The sequence below is a fragment of the Monodon monoceros genome, unplaced genomic scaffold, assembly GCF_005190385.1.
Source record: "Monodon monoceros isolate NGI ecotype Baffin Bay Population unplaced genomic scaffold, NGI_Narwhal_1 Super_Scaffold_18, whole genome shotgun sequence".
In the NCBI taxonomy this organism is placed as follows: Eukaryota; Metazoa; Chordata; class Mammalia; order Artiodactyla; family Monodontidae; genus Monodon; species Monodon monoceros.
In genome coordinates, this window is record NW_021703774.1 from 27,802,102 (window position 1) to 27,819,130 (window position 17,029).

Sequence of the window (17,029 nt, forward strand, 5' to 3'; positions counted from 1 at the left end):
TCGGATGCCTACTAACTGAACAGTATATGTGGTATATACATTAAGAGTTCATTGTAGTACAGGTTTTACTGTATAACATGTTGACATTGCTGTTGTTTGTGGGGTTTTTTTAATTAATTCATTACTGCTTTCTGCAAATATCAGAAGCTTCATCGTACAAATGTCTGCATAAAAAACTTTAAAAATAAAATAGATGGTTAGATAAGTAAAAGTTGTCTATTTCTTATCTCATTAAACTGGGTTATTCTGTTTCTCATCCTAGTTCATTTATTTTAGGAAATTACAAGAGTGGAATATTGTATCTAAGGAAACAGTTTACACCCATTCTCAAAAGAGTTACATCAACAGTTAACAAGTTTTTAAAAATTAGATGTGGAATGGTAATATGAGATATAGCGTGACGTATAGAAAGATCTGGTTACACCACTTACTGTTTGTGACCTTAACCGAAAAATTAGTTGCATAACCTCTCCTGAGGCTGATTTTCCTCATCTGCAAAACAAGCTGATTAATACCTCTCTTACCAGGTGGTTGTAAGAATTAGAGTTGGTGAATATAAAGCTTCTTTATAATGGTTTTGATTGTAATATAATGGTAAGTATTGGTTTTGATTCTTTGAAAATATAATTCTAAGCTTCTGAAGCCAAGGACCCTGTCTGCTTATTCACCATTGCAGCCCTTAGGGCCTACCACAGTGGCCAGATCAGTAAATATTTTTTGGTAAATAAAAAGGAATTGACCACAGACTGCTTCTGTTGGGCCATAGCTTCAACATAGCTTTTCTTTTTAAATCTGTAGTTAAGTTTTTATGCAATTACTGCATTCCTTGAAAGTCTTTCAAGCTCACATTTTGTATAAGTTAAAAAACTCTTACTTTGTGCTTTGGATTTTAGAGTTGGGAATCTTAAAACAGGTACTTTACAAATATTGTCATTCCAAAACTTTCCCTGTGGAAGTAGCCAAATAGAGAGCATGTACAGGGGATGCGTAACTTAGAAAATGTTCAGTTATCACCAATAACAATTATTTAATTTTTCAATCCATGTAGCTAAAAATACAAATAAATGGCTTTATGGAAATAAGCTCTAAACCTGGAATCTGGCCCTGTCTTAGCTACTTCTAAGTTGTATGGTCATGAGCAAGCCAGTAATTTTCTCCTAAAATGTGTCTTTATTCATAATCCGATGGGTTCTACCTCACAAGCTCTGCCTCTATCTTGTGACCCTCAAATGACATAAATTGTATACTGTGAAGTATGGTATATGGTGTAAAGTGCCACGCTATGTCACAGTTCCTCACCTTGGTACCGTACACCCCTTGGGCCATCTGGGGAAGCTTAGGGAGCCCTTCTCAGAAGAATGTTTCTAAATGCATAAACGTAAAATACTTAGAATGACAAAGAAATGCAATTATATTGAAATACAGTTATCAAAATATTTTTAAAGGTATATAGTAATATATGGTTCTCTGTTAACATACTAAATGGAATGTTATGGCTGTGGGTTTAATGAACTGCAGTAATTTTGAAATAGTGATGACTAAGTGTTTTGAGGTACTTGTAGCAACTATAATGTGATTACTTTTGCTGACAAAAAATCAGCAGTATTGCTAATACCACTGTTGTTTTTTGCTTGTATTTATAATTGAAAGAAATGCTAAGTTTCAGTTAGGAGAGTAGTGAAAATAAAGTTGTAATTGCTTTTCTCATTCAAGTTCATGGACTCCTTGAATTCTGTTCACCACCCCCAAGTTTAAGAACTCCTGTATAGTCATTAACATTAACAGTGTATTTTTAAAAGATATATCACTACTTCAGGTATTTAACATGTATTTTTCAAAGTGACAACTTGTAGATGACGTGCAATTTAGTTTTATTAATATTTGGAATTAAAGTTTAAGACTTTGAGTATCAAATAGTTAATAGCATGTCCAAAAAAATCTTAAATTTTGAGTACAGATCTTTAAGTAAATATACAACTTATGTAACTGATTCTATCAAAATGATTGTTTCTAGACCTGTTATTTGAAAGTATTAAACTTCTTTTCTAAAATTATTGCCAGGATCAGCCAAGATCTTGCTCTCATTGCTCGGGAAATCAACGATGTAGCAGGAGAGATAGATTCAGTGACTTCATCAGGCACTGCCCCTAGTACCACAGTAAGCACTGCTGCCACCACCCCTGGCTCTGCCATAGACACTAGAGAAGAGGTAGGAGATCTTCATGGAGAAATGCATAAGGTTCTTTCTTTTCTTTATTTCTTTTGCTTTTAGCTTTTTGCTTAGTTTATTTTAGTTACGTCCACCCTTCCTGTTTGCATGAAGCTCTGCATTTTCCAACTTTACTTTAACAAGTTTCTTTTATGTTTTTATAACAAAACTAGTAAAGGCTAACATTTTGTCTACTATTAACATGAAGCTATAAAATGATTTAAAATAAGCACTTTGTAAAATATGAAAATAAACGGTATCTGAAAAGCAAATCCAAATTTGGTAAATGTATAAATAATAAATAGTTGTATAAAGTTTTTGTAAATTTTACGTAGCTTCTTAACTAGGAGTTATCTCTAGTAGCAAAGAAAGAGAAAAATTCTACAGTTTTCACGACTTTAAATAATTCTGTTGATGAATATACACATGCATATGTATACACAAAGATTCTTAAAAAATTGAAATATACCTACACACACACTCAAATATGTGTATCCAGTTTTGAAACACTCGTGAACTGTGCAATGTAAGCTAGCATATATAGACTATTGCCCTTCCAAAACCAGGGCCTCCTGCCCTCCCACTCCTGGGGGCACCATGTACATACATGGCTCCAGAAGGTGCCTTTAACATATAATATAAAAATAATGTACTCTGGCCATGTTGGCTTTCTTGATTTGGTGCAGAGATACAAACAAAAGATTGGCATTTTGAAAAATGAATTATAGTTTTATTAGGACAAAGCCACACTAATTTGTTTAATTATCATCTGGCTGTTTTATGCTACAACGTCAGAACTGAGTAGTCGGACAGAAGCTGTATGGCTGCAAAGCCTAAAATATTTATTATCTGACCTTTTACAGAAAAAATTTGCCAGCCCCTAATATTGATGATTCATTCCACTCCCTTAATTTTATAAAATAATGTTCTCAGTAGTAGCCAAAAATGGCTAGCCTCTTTGACAAATTTAATTCTGGTAAACTGTACTACTAAAATTTTCTTCAGTTGCTTTTTGTCACCTTTATAATCTTATTCTTTAATGGTCATTTTTTGGTTGTTTTTTTTCCCCTTTATGTGTTGTCTAATTTGGTAAATGATGTTTCATCAACCTGTGTAGAATTTTGTTACCACAGTGATCAATTGTAAATGTATATAAAAATCATTCTTATTGGTGAAAAACAAAAGAATCCTCTTGGTGGCAAGACATACACAATTCTTCTGGTACACTTTAAATGATGAAGATATTATTTTCACAGCTGTCTAACTAAATTTTACCTAACATGATTGTACCTTCACTCAGACCCAGTAAAATTTTTCAAACATTTCATTGAGTAGACTTCCATTTTTTCCTTTTGGCTTTATTTCTTATTATTGTACTAGAGTTTATTCCTTCTTCAGTAAACCTGAGCTACTTTGTACCGTATGTGTATAATTTGCACTGTAGATGGCAGTATATCATTTGTACTGGAATATGTCATTTCTGTAACATTGCTAAAAGTTTATCTAAGACCAAAAAAATACTTACTTTGTGAATTAAAAAAAAACTTTTTTTTTGGAAACTTAATTATAATTTGCAATTTATTTATCTGTGAAGAAATTTGGCACCTGGATTTGGGGAGAAAAGAAGGAAAAAAGCAAGATAGGAAACTAAAAGAAAAAGAAAGATTATTTTACATGGGCAAGGCAATGTGAGTAAAATGAACTCCTTGTCCATCTACATGGCTCAGTTTTTTCTATTTACCATCTGTGTTTTCCATTTAGGGGAAACCTTATCCATGGAAGACTCAAATTTAACATAGTTACATATTTTGGATTTTGAAAATCGATGTAGATGAACATTTATTTTATAAAACAGACACCTTTGAAGTGCTTATAAAAAGAAAGTAATTGGTTTATTGAAGATTTCATGCTTCTATTACTACCTGAGAATGGAATGACTTCTGTCTAATTATAAAAACTATAATGCCAATATCTATATTTTTCCAAATTACTCTGTGCTCATAAGGATTTGCTTTTGTCCTATTAGTTAGTTGATCGTGTTTTTGATGAAAGCCTCAACTTCCGGAAGATCCCTCCATTAGTTCATTCTAAAACACCAGAAGGAAACAACTGTCGGTCTAGTGATCCAAGACCTCAACCAACAGAGCCTCCTGATCACTTAACTATTACAAGGCGGAGAACCTGGAGCAGGGATGAAGTGAGTAAACCATAAACTTTAACAAATGGCAAAGGAGGCATGCCCCATTGGTGGGAAAAAGATGAGAACTATTCAATATATAGGGCTGGGAAAAAAAGTGTTTGTCCTTATGGGTAGAATGGAATTTCATCCTGACGTCACATCAAATACAAATAATTAACTCCAAATGAATTTAGTTCCTAAAAGGCAAAAGCAGAACTTTAAAATTTTTTAGTAAAATATAGGTAAATATCTTTCAACATTGCAGTAGGGAATGATTTCTTAAAAGGCACAAAAAGTTTTGACTTTAATAAAAGATTGATAAATTTGAGTATGTTAAAGGACTATGTGAAACATATAGGCAACAAGGGATTAGTATACAGAATATATCAGAACTCCTACAATCAATTTAAAAAGGCAAAAATAGCCCAGTAGAAAAATCTGCAAATAACATGCACAGCATTTCACTGAAAATACCCAGGGCCTATGAAGAGATGTTCAACTTCATGAGTGTTCAGAGAAATACTTTTCAAGACTACAGTGAGATTATTTTATACTCATTCAATTGGCAACAAATAAAAAAAGTCTTAAAATATTAAATGTTGGAGAAGATGTGGATACGTAAGATTTCTTATAGTTGCTAGTGAGGTTAAATTGGTCCAGTCACTTTGGCAAACAGCTTGACATTATTTCCTAAAGTTGAGCATAAACATAGCCCATTGTCTAGTAGTTTTGCTGCTAGTGCATACCCTTTCCCATTGAGAGCAAAAGTCATGCAAAAGGATATTTATAATAGCGGTGTGACAGTAACAAAACTTGGAAACAATCTAAGTGTTTATATCTGAAGAAAATTGAATGTATTAACTGGTATGTACACAAATTGAACAATTTATGGAGTAATCAAAACAAATGAACTACAGCAACATGCCACAATGTGGATGAATTTTAGCAATAGAACGTTTAATGAAAAAAGTAGGGCTTCCCTGGTGGCGCAGTGGTTGGGAGTCCGCCTGCCGATGCGGGGGGCACGGGTTCGTGACCCGGTCCGGGAGGGTCCCGCATGCCGCGGAGCGGCTGGGCCTGTGCGTCCGGGGCCTGTGCTCCGCGGCGGGAGGGGCCGCGGCAGTGAGAGGCCCACATACCATACACAAAATAAAAAAAGTAATTCTCAAAAGATTGTATATAATGTGTTTTGTCACAAATTAATAAAATAAAAATATATACTTAGGATAGAAATAGATCTAACAAATTATATAAAAAGGAAAGCAAGGGAATGATAAATGGGATTCAGGACATTGCTTACCTTGGGTGGAGGGAGACAGGGAGCTGCAATGGAAAAAACCTAGAGGTAGATTATAGCAGTTAGCTGTTTCTTTATAACAGACCACAAAAATCTCAGTGGCATAAAGCAATAGGCATTTATTTATCACACACCTGTGAGTTAACTGGTGGTACTGCTCAGCTGGGCAATTAAAAGTTGTAGGTTGAGTTTAGGTTTGCTCCATGTGTCTCTCTTGTTGCTAGGACCACATCTGTGGATTACTGGATATACGGAACTGGAGGTAAAAGCGTATAAGAATATATATGTTTGCAGTAGTACAGAGTAGAAAAAAATCTACCTGATGGAGAAGCACTGTAGCTAGTTCCATAGCTGCAATTATAATATGCTAGATGGTTTTAGAACACACTTTCTTTGTCCTGATAGTTGATAAGTTGTTCTTGCTTTCAGAGAAAGGGCCCATTCTCTAATCTTATTCATACTTACTTGTCCTGAGGTCTAGGAAGAAAAATTCCTCTAAATGTAATAAAACTATAGAAATTTATATTTTTAAAGAGAATGGAAACATTTAGATTGATAGTTATCTCATAGTTGATAATCAGAAAAAAATTTAATACATTGTGATACTGAACTCTATGACATAGAAAAGAGAGATATCCTTTCTATGTTATAATCTACCATAGACTACCCTGCCCTTTCTCACTCCTTCCTAATTAATATATGTCTTCTACTCTTATTTGGCCTTTTTTCTCAAGGCTCACAAAATACCACTATGCTTATTTAGCCTTTCATTGTCTTTATGTTGCTTTTCACACCCTAAGTTACCTTTTATCCCTCACTAAATTCAAATACTTATCATACTCAAGTTCTGGTTTTCCATGATACTTTCCTTATTAATGCCACCGCTCACTGAACTCCCTTTCATTAGAATTCGTAAAGCAGTGAATCACAATTAGTACTTATTTACATTGTTTTTATAAAAATACTTAATAATATTTCCTGTATGTTGTTGTTATTTCCCCTACCAGTGTTTAAAGCACCTTAACAGCCAAGGCCGTATCTTATTTTCTGGGTTTTTTTTTACAGAGTCTAGATATAGTTCTGACAATGTAAGGAACTGATTTTAGAACCCATATCTAGTCCCAAGTTCAGTCCTTTTTCTAGCATTCCACACTAGCTGTGCCTTTCATGGTTTAGCTCTTGGCAAACTACAGGATGCTGGCCAAATTCAGCCTACCACCTGGTTTTGTAAATAAAGTCTTATTATGACACAGCTGCTTTTGCTATAATGTAGCTGCTTTTGCTATAATGAGGTGCATAGTTGTGACAGAGACCATATGGCCCCAGTCTTCACTCTCTGGCCCTTTACAGAAGTTTGCTAACCCTTGGTTTTGCCCATAAAGTTCAACTGGGGTGGTAACAACCCCCATCATTAAAACTTATTATTTTGAGTAAATTTTAAAAATTATCTTTCCCACTGTGGAGAACAAGGATTATAATCTTCTTGATCTCTGTGTGCATATTATTTGGTGAATATTTGCCTACTATTTAATACTAGGAGACATGCCTTGAGTTTGGCTCAAGTACTCAGTGTAGTTGAAGGTGATGTATAACTGTTATCATTTTGAATTTAATTCCACCAAAGGGATATCCTAAAACTAGAGCATTATGGGAGGGTTATTAACCAAAGGACTAAATTAATGAAATAAACATTGATTAACAGAATCTTATATGGGAATAAAGTCTCCAAATTCAATCACTGATTGAATGATTTTTTGACTGCACATTATTTGTCCAGCACTGTTTTGATGCCCTCACAGCTGAGTGCAGAAGGCAGCCAAGTAAGCAGGTAATTACAATTCACTGGGATAAGCGTAAGAAGGGAAATATAGGATGTGATACTGTGGGAACCCATAGGAAAGGCACTTGAGAAAATTCAGAGAAGGGTTCTTAGAGATATTTCCATGCAATTTAAGTCCTGAAGGATGGGAGAGGTGTTGGACACTCGAAAACTGGGTCCAGTTGAGAGGGCTAGGGGATGATGAGAGATGACAATGGACATACTTCATGGAGGGAATTGAGGAATAGAAAATTCAATACAACACAGTCCCTATACACAAGATTCTGGCTAGCGAAGGGGTCAGACACTGAAAGATAATAAATTACTTATATTTTCCCATTTATGATCATTTGAATTGGAAGCATGGGGGACAGGATCATGATAGTAACTGAAGATTAGATAATACGGATTGTTTTTTGAAAGTTATATGATGAAAATAATAGGGAAACTTGACAAGTTATTTAACAAAAAAGAACTCCTTTGTTAATATTTACTTTTCTTTCTCAATTTAGTTACACATTGCTCTAATTAGATTCTTCATTGATCTTTATTAAAATTAGCATAAATATTAAATGCCCCTAAATGTAGTGAGTTGTGACTAGTATTCTTGGTGGTTATCCAATAGAGCAGTACTATTTTAATGTTTGTTCTTTTCATGTTTCAGGTCATGGGAGATAATCTGCTGCTGTCATCCGTCTTTCAGTTTTCTAGGAAGATAAGACAGTCCATAGATAAGACAGCTGGAAAGATCAGGTATTTTTGTATTACTCAAACATCCTTGCTTCTGTTACCATCTGTTCCACTTTCTGCAAGCCTGCTATCACAGCTTCTGGGAACTCGTGAAGTCAATGGTACTGAACCTTACTGCTACCACTAGCATGTTCTTTCCTGTTTAGATATTATAGCTATATGCTAGACAGCACGAAGGGCACAAAAAGAGAACAGATGTCCCAAATAATCAGCCCCTTGGTAATTGAGAGCTAACAGCTGTAATCACTTAGATTAATTTTATTAATAATCAGAAAAATTTACTCTTCCACAAAATAATAGTAAGTATTTGAAATTAACAGAATTTTAGGGCATCTTTTATGACCTCAAACTTTAGTCTAGTTACAGCTTCCTCATCAGTAAAGAGAACAAAATGAGTACTCGTGTAAGACTCAGAAAATTTATGTAAAAAGGCCGTAGATAGTCAAAAACTAGATTTTCTAATGCCTTTGCTGTTTATTCATGTTGAATCACAATAATTTTTTCAGTATCTGACCCCATCGCTAGCCAGAATCTTGTGTACAGGGACTGTGTTGTATTGAATTTTCTATTCCTCAATTCCCTCCATGAAGTATGTCCATTGTCATCTCTCATCATCCCCTAACCCTCTCAACTGGACCCAGTTTTCGAGTGTCCAACACCTCTCCCATCCTTCAGGACTTAAATTGCATGGCAATATCTCAAGAACCCTTCTCTGAATTTTCTCAAGTGCCTTTCCTATGGGTTCCCACAGTATCACATCCTATATTTCCCTTCTTACGCTTATCCCAGTGAATTGTAATTACCTGCTTACTTGGCTGCCTTCTGCACTCAGCTGTGAGGGCATCAAAACAGTGCTGGACAAATAATGTGCAGTCAAAAAATCATTCAATCAGTGATTGAATTTGGAGACTTTATTCCCATATAAGATTCTGTTAATCAATGTTTATTTCATTAATTTAGTCCTTTGGTTAATAACCCTCCCATAATGCTCTAGTTTTAGGATATCCCTTTGGTGGAATTAAATTCAAAATGATAACAGTTATACATCACCTTCAACTACACTGAGTACTTGAGCCAAACTCAAGGCATGTCTCCTAGCATTAAATAGTAGGCATATGATTGGGCCCTAAAGGTTTGTTAATTCATGTGTAATAACTAATTGATTAAGCTGACCTTTTTTTTTTCCTACAAATTTCAGTTGGGCTTTATGCCAGGGAAGGGAGAGCTTCATTTGTCTCTGGGCACATGCCTGATTAGTAAATCATAGGAGGATGGTTTGTCATGTGAAGGAGAGCTCTCTTACTTGTGACAGAAGATGGGATCAGCAAACTTGGGAGTGATGTAGTCATTAAAGGAACACATACACAATATTCCACCTAAGATGATGTTAGAGCACTAATGACTTAATCACTGAGTATGATTAAAATGAAAATAATGCACTCATTTATAAGCCCAATCAGAAATTAGAAAATGGTGTTATTTATGAAGAGCCTGCAACTAATGTAATTTCTCTAAATCAGTTATAAACCTGAAAATGTGCACATTTTTAATTTAGAAAGATCCAGTGAAAATATATTGTTATTATACCTTTTACTTCTTTGTAACATGATTTTAATAATAAAAATATTTTTTAAATAATAAAATAAATTTTAATAATAAAAAGGGGTGATTGGACTTAGATGGATTAGAAGTTGTGAATAGTAAAATACAGATGGTAAAGCAAAATAATGAAATTAAGACAAATCACATGTAGGTAGCAAAGACAGCTGCCTGCTCAAATAAATGAGCTAGAATGTAAGTTCCGTGAGAGTAGGGGTCTTTGTCTAAACATACAGTGACTAGAATGTACAATATTTGTTACTATTTGTTGATGAATGATTATTAAATTATGACTCTCTAGGAAATTAAGCTTCTTTAAAACTCATAGCTATATGTGAAAATTGGTAAGGGTAAACTTATCAATAAAGACATATTGTCTTTAAGTTTTTTATCCCTTCAGTGGCTTAGAACTCTGGGGACATTTGTGTGAGTGTGTGAGTTAGGAACCTCAGGTGACAATTCTAAGAAAGACATTTTCAGCAAAGGTGAAATATGTATGGTTTAACAATTTGAAAAAGCACAAGCATTATACTCAGTAACCACCTTCTGGCAAAATTCACTGAATTTTCAGTGTGGCTAAGCACAGACTTTTTGTATTGTATGAGTCCATTGTAATTCTAAGTTGGTCCATGAAAATAGTCATTGTTTTCTTACTTTCACCAATCCTAATGCTATAAGCTGTAAGGACTCTTTTATAGAGCACATAATAATTTCTTATGCCTTAATATCATAGTCATTAGGATAACAGCTCTTAGATAGTTGGCAAGGATGTTTAGTCTTTTGGGTATAGAAATTTTAACAGATCAGAAGAATATTCTTATATAGGATTCTGGAACCATTGTTGCCTTTTTAAGTATGGTTATTTGTAATTGTTGATGTTCCAGACTTGATTAGATGTTTATGAATTTCATGTTTTTAAATAAGTTGAACCTAGCACATTGAACTTTGAAGAAATACAAATAAAAATGTAATTTAGTTTACTACTTAAATACTGATCAGCTTCTAATAGTAATACTTTACTTTCCGGTACAGTGTTGGTTTTTATATAAAGCAGTTAAACTAGATTTCCAAGCCCAATGACGAAATTCAAATAGAAACTAAAAAGGTACCTAGTATTTACAGCTCTCTAAAGCTGCCGAATCGTGTCTTCTAGATTGAAGAGAGAAGCATACCACATTTGAAAGACAAGTCAAAATTTTGTGGTCCTTTATTTTATAAGTTAAGATACTTGAAATTAATTTTGAGCATAAGGATCTTTATTAGCAATTGTTTTTGTCAAAAGGATGGTGTCTTAACTCTTAATAGGTTATTATGTACAAATATACTAACATGAATTAGGATTTTTAAAGAAAAGCAGCATAAGTACTCTAGTTTTCAACCTTTGAAATAATGTACACGCTTTGTTCAATCAATATGAAGCCTTTTCCTATTTAAAGAGGTCTTAACAGACACAGTTGTTTATACCTAATTCAACCTATTTTCATCTTATATTTACACTGCGTACGTTCTATATGAATGAAGTTGTGTTTTTGTTATAAAAGGTGGTTATATGGTTAATTACAAGTATTAGATAAAGTTTTGGGGTTATTCATCTACATTTGTTTTATATTTGGTTTTCAGTAAAGAATGAGATAAGTACTAAAGGGTTTATGTGTGTATTCATAACCAGTCAGTTACTTTATTAGTACAAATCTCTCACATAAATGAGTTTATTGGTAATGTTGGCTCAGTATTTAATTCACAGTTCGTGTTAACACTTAGTGTTTTTTTTAATTCTTGTGTAGCTTTGAAAAGATACATTGCTTTTGTATTATCATGAAAAATGTGATAAGTTTTTAAAATATGAAAAGTAAAATGCTTATTTTTTTTATTTATAGAATATTATTTAAAGACAAAGATCGGAATTGGGATGAAATAGAAAGCAAGTTAAGAGCTGAAAGTGAAGTCCCTATTGTGAAAACCTCAAGCATGGTATGATCATTTTTCTTGAATATTAAAACATTTTTTTAAAGTAAGGTTTTGTTTTCAGGGAATGATATGCTTATTTTTAAACTGTTGGTTTACATTTATAAAAGAAGATATAAGTGCACAAATTTGGGGAATTTTATGCCTTCAATTGTCTCTCACAGGGATTTAAAATGTTGACTGCTTCAAAGTTGCAGAGGGTATGGAGGAACCTTTTATGTTTCTCACTGTTATATACTCTTGTTCTTGTAATAATTATATGTTATAAATAAGCAATTTTGAAATAGGAGCCAAACTCAAATATAAGTTGACATCAGTCATTTCTATTTACTTAATAGATTGCTTGTCTCCTCCTCAAGAATTTGTACAGATTTTTATTGTTCAGGAAGTCATCCTAAAACCAAGGTTGCAGTTTATACATTTTCCAAAGAAAATCCTTAAGCACTTTTACAAAGTCGTTGCAAGAGTGATCAATACAAGTTTTTCAGAATCTTTGCTTATTGTTATTGTTTGCTTATTGTTATTATTATTATCTTGAACTTTTCATTTTCTGTCATCTCATTGAAAAAAAAAATCTGTTTCAACATTAAAGATTTTAAAATTTGAATCTTGTTTACTGGATATCATGAATTATTTCATATCCTGTTGCTACAGATGTGGTGCCATGTCAATAATAATTAAGGATTCCAAATAAGATTAGTGTGAGGTTCATTGCTTATCAAATCAAATAAAAATGTTTTAATTAAAGTAAGCTAATTTTTTTCATTGCTTTCGCTACAGGAGATTTCTTCTATCTTACAAGAGCTAAAAAGAGTTGAAAAGCAGCTACAAGGTAAATTTACTACTGATTAAGTGTAAAGAGCTAACAATTTGGGACAAGTACATTCTAAGTGGTATTTCTAAAATATTATTAAGTATTAGAACACTGATTAAGTGTAATTATGTATGGATAAAGGTATAACATTCTACATATTCAAATTACTCATAAAAGAAAAGTATTAAAACCAGTATAAATAATTAAAAATATAATAAAGTTAAATTCTAGGCACATAGGCTAGAAGTTATAATTCATAGTATTATATATAGTATATGAAAAATATATAAGATATTAAAATATGTATATGTAGCTGAAAATGCTTATTGACAATTAGCATTGTTTACTTGATTTGATAATTCTTAAATTGTATATATGGTATAACCCAAGTGAACTTATGTTATAATATAAATAATAATAATTTGGATAAACTACAAGAAATGAGTGCATATTGGACACAGGGACCAGAAGGAGGAGGTAGAGAAGAAAAAGAAAGAGACTGTTGGCCTCCTAAACTTCAACAGGGACATTGTTTTTGGTGTATGTCAGATCTTTAATTATGCATTTATGCCTATGTGTGTCTTGACGTAGAAGTCCCCAGTGGTACAACAAGCAGATTCCAGAGTCAGTTTCTAATTCTACTGTCTTTGTCGATTGAATTATCAGAGGCATGATATGTTGGTCCAACTAAGTGATTCTTAACCGTTTTGCAGCCTTAGCACACCTAAGGGTTATAGTATAACCCCCATGAGGCAAAGTGGCTTGTTTACGTGATTATTAGCTGGTAGGAGGGAGTATGCTGTTAAAAGGACCTCTTGAATAATTCTTGTCTCTATGGTGCTTCTTTCTCCCAACTCCCCACTCTACCCAATGCCAAGTTGAAAATCACTGTCCAAGATTTTCCCTTGTCCACGCAAGGATCTTTTGGATTGAAAGCTGGTTTTTATCTGGCCCTTCCCATGAGGTAGCAAGGTCTATTTGGCCTGCTGGGGCTGCCACGGGATATTAGTATCTGGACTATGAGGGGAACTTTATGGCCCAGTGGTACATATACTTGTACATGGCTAATACCCTAGCACTCTCACCAGGATGAAGGACAACATGCTGTGGTAGGATTCAGAGTGTGCTGATAATTACTTCGGCCTCCTCAACTTTCAGGTTACTCTGAACCACGTTTTAGCAACCAATCTCCAATTATCTGAGTAATAATAATAAATAAGGCCAGGAGTGTTTCTTTAAATCATAACCAATATTTTCATCATCCTCTTATAATGATTAAAGCATATATCAAAAAGATCTTTCCTGAATTCCATATCTCCAAATCCTAGTCTTCCAGCAGGCTCAGATGCCCATAAGTAGCCTACTCAAGGGACCATAGAAAGCTTTTAGGTTTTTATAATCCACAATATAGATCAGCCCCAGAATTCCTGAAAGTGGGGTTTAAAATACAGAATTGAAAGGATTAGCCAAATTTAAGCTCATATAAGCATCAGTAATTGAAATGTTATCCAAGTCACAAGCAATATTCATATCCAGATTTAACTGTATCTACAATTATATCTTTTTCCCTCTATTTCTTTTTTTTTCTTTCAGCAATCAATGCTATGATTGACCCAGATGGAACTCTGGAAGCTCTGAACAACATGGGATTTCCCAGTGCTATCTTGCCATCTCCATCAAAACAGAAGTCCAGTCCTGTGAATAACCACAGCAGCCCGGGTCAGACACCGACACTTTGCCAACCAGAAGCTAGGGTTCTTCATCCTGCTGCTGTTTCAGTCTCAGCTGAATTTGAGAATGCCGAATCTGAGGCTGATTTCAGTATACATTTCAATAGGTTCAACCCTGATGGGGAAGAGGAAGATGTTATAGTACATGAATGACTTTCTCTTGCTTGTTAGAAATAATTACCTGTGGAATGACTAGGAGTATTGGAAGCAACATAGTGTTGACTTATACAAAATAAGAAAGCTTGGTCAACTACAATCTTGTTATCTCTGTCTTCTTAATTTTATTTATTTTTTATCTATAATGTGGAGTCATAGTAATCCTTTCAAACCATTTAGATAACCATTTGATGCACATAGAGGAAAACTCAGATTGTGACAGTTTCACATTTTGTGGTTTTATGATTTTCAAATTGAATTTGATAATTGCATCCTTTCCCTTCATAGATCTTTGTTTTTTTTCTTTAAGCCATGCTGTGACCTACAAGCAAACTAAATACCCAACATTTCTGACCCCCATGTATCCTGTGCCAAGCTGCTCCCTGAAATGGACTTCCTCTTCATCTGTACAGATTTGTTAAACACTTATATTTGCTTCTTAAATAATAGGGTTTATATTAGTATTCATTACCATTGGATACAATGACATATTACTCTCCACAGTCAAACTGACCTTTCAAAACAGTCCTTCTTGTGTTCTAAAATTTTCCAACATATATGTGATTTATATAACTTTGTTGCTGCGTAAATTTTCTTGGGGTTTATGGAGATGAACTGTTAACGTTTGCACTAAGATTTGCTGGGAGTGGTAGGTGGACATATCTATATGTCAGTAAGGACTAACCATCTTTTTTTTTTTTTTTGTATATAGGATATTGATAACTGTATTTGTTTTAACCCCACAGTGTTTTACTCCACTTTAAAAAAGATGAATTTGGCACTTTTTACCATTTTTTTTTAATGAAAGTAAGATTTTGTCTCATTTTAGGGCAAATAACTAGAAGGATTAAACTAGACAGTTTAGGTGGAGTATATTTTTAAAACTAAGAACATGTATATTGGTCCTGTGTTACCAAGTTTATATGTGACGGTTGAAAAAATTTTTCCCTTGAAATGATCATGAAGTTAAAATTTTTGGCATTAGGAAACTTGGAGAACCAGTAGTCATAAGATTAGTGGATAGTTTCATTCCCAAGCGATAAGTTGCTTCTGTGTGTTTCCCTGTAGGACCCAGTAGTAAATCCTGTCTCAGTCGTGTACATTTATAAGGACCCTGCAAGGCAACAATGACCAAGGCTTTGGGCCTTTGCTAAACAGGAAGCTTATGAAAAGTATCTTCTATAAACTTGTTTTTTCTCCTTCCAGTAAGTTCACATTTGGATAAGTTTAAAAAGAAAGTAATTATCTTTATGTTGCCAGAACACTATAATTTGGGTGTATCTTATTAATTCAGTTAAATATTATTAGTAGACCTTGACCCCATCAGTCTATAAAGGTTAAAACTACAACTTTTGCAACTTTTATGAAATACGCTTTAATATTTCAGCAATAATCCTGTGCTACATTTGTTTTAAGAAAGTAGCTCTGTTCACTTCAAAACTTTACAGGAGTTTTAAAAATCCTGTACTGTTGGGCCAGTTAAAGATGCAAAAAAACTGTTTTGTAGAGATGTAAAAACAAAAGTCTGTTGTAAGATGGATCTCATATTTTTCTTTAAATTAAAAAAAAAAAAGGGTAAATGGACTGTTGTCCTTGTAAACCTAAATTCCCAATTCTGTCTAATAAAGGAAGACTGAAAAAATGATTTTAAAGAGCATGAATGGAAAGATACAATTGCTTTGAAGAAATAAGTGAAACATTAAAACAGGGTCAATCCATTTGAAGAAAAAGTACGACAAAGTAATCACCATTGTTTCCTCTTTGTTTAATGTTTGAGTACTGATTATATCAACATGGAAGTAGAAGGTAAGGAGTTGTTTAGGAAAATATTAGCATCTATTCTACTTACATTATCATTTAAGTGTTTACACAGTTTTGTTCAATTACAAACATTTGGCCTTTTACTATGTTATTTTTATTTTGTATGAATACATTATTCTCCTTATTTATTTTTGTTACCTTTATTACTTATGTTATTTTGTTATGCATTTACAACTCCATTTTTAAATAAAGTGTTTCTGGAACTTTATGCAGTTGATTGTACATTTTATTTCTTCTACCATCTGGATTGCTAATACTTCATCAATTTATATAATAATTGTATATCATTTTCCAAGGTTTAGCAAAAGAAGAAATTCTTCAGTTTTAATTAATATGTGGTAACTGTAAAACTTCATCCTATTTTGGGCTAAAGAAGAAAATATTTTCTTAGCAAATTATAGCAAATTTAATTCTCTTAGCTTAATACGCTAATGTAATAGGTACATGCACAGCCCTTATTTTTAGCTGGCCTGGAGTCATCAGAAAGCTTTATGACAATGATATATTTGGGGAACAAAGAAGAATTTAAAATACATCTTAAATTTAAGAACTATTCATTTGGACTCATTTTCTTTCATCGTATCATTCATTGCCAAGAGTCTTGAATATTTCCCTGTTAACAATAATAAAAATGTTATCATTCAGCATTCTGTTTCTCGGCCTGACCTTTTTAGGCTTTCCATAATGTGG

General features: G+C 33.4%; 1 protein-coding gene across 8 annotated transcripts in view; it reads left to right on the plus strand.

Annotated features, from left to right (window-relative positions):
* Positions 1–16,547, plus strand: part of CEP170 (centrosomal protein 170) — a 140,880-nt gene extending 124,333 nt beyond the window's left edge. For 3 of the 8 annotated variants that reach the window (XM_029228168.1, XM_029228163.1, XM_029228166.1), the window contains 6 exons: positions 2,062–2,239; positions 4,236–4,406; positions 8,169–8,257; positions 11,731–11,824; positions 12,599–12,650; positions 14,226–16,317. In XM_029228168.1, the coding sequence (XP_029084001.1) occupies positions 2,062–2,239; positions 4,236–4,406; positions 8,169–8,257; positions 11,731–11,824; positions 12,599–12,650; positions 14,226–14,515 (874 nt within the window). In that variant the 3' untranslated portion in view covers positions 14,516–16,317. Of the gene's footprint in view, positions 1–2,061; positions 2,240–4,235; positions 4,407–8,168; positions 8,258–11,730; positions 11,825–12,598; positions 12,651–14,225 lie in introns of all 8 variants that reach the window. The other 5 variants (XM_029228167.1, XM_029228169.1, XM_029228170.1 and 2 more) reach the window with 5 other exon arrangements.
* Positions 16,548–17,029: the final 482 nt, after the last annotated feature.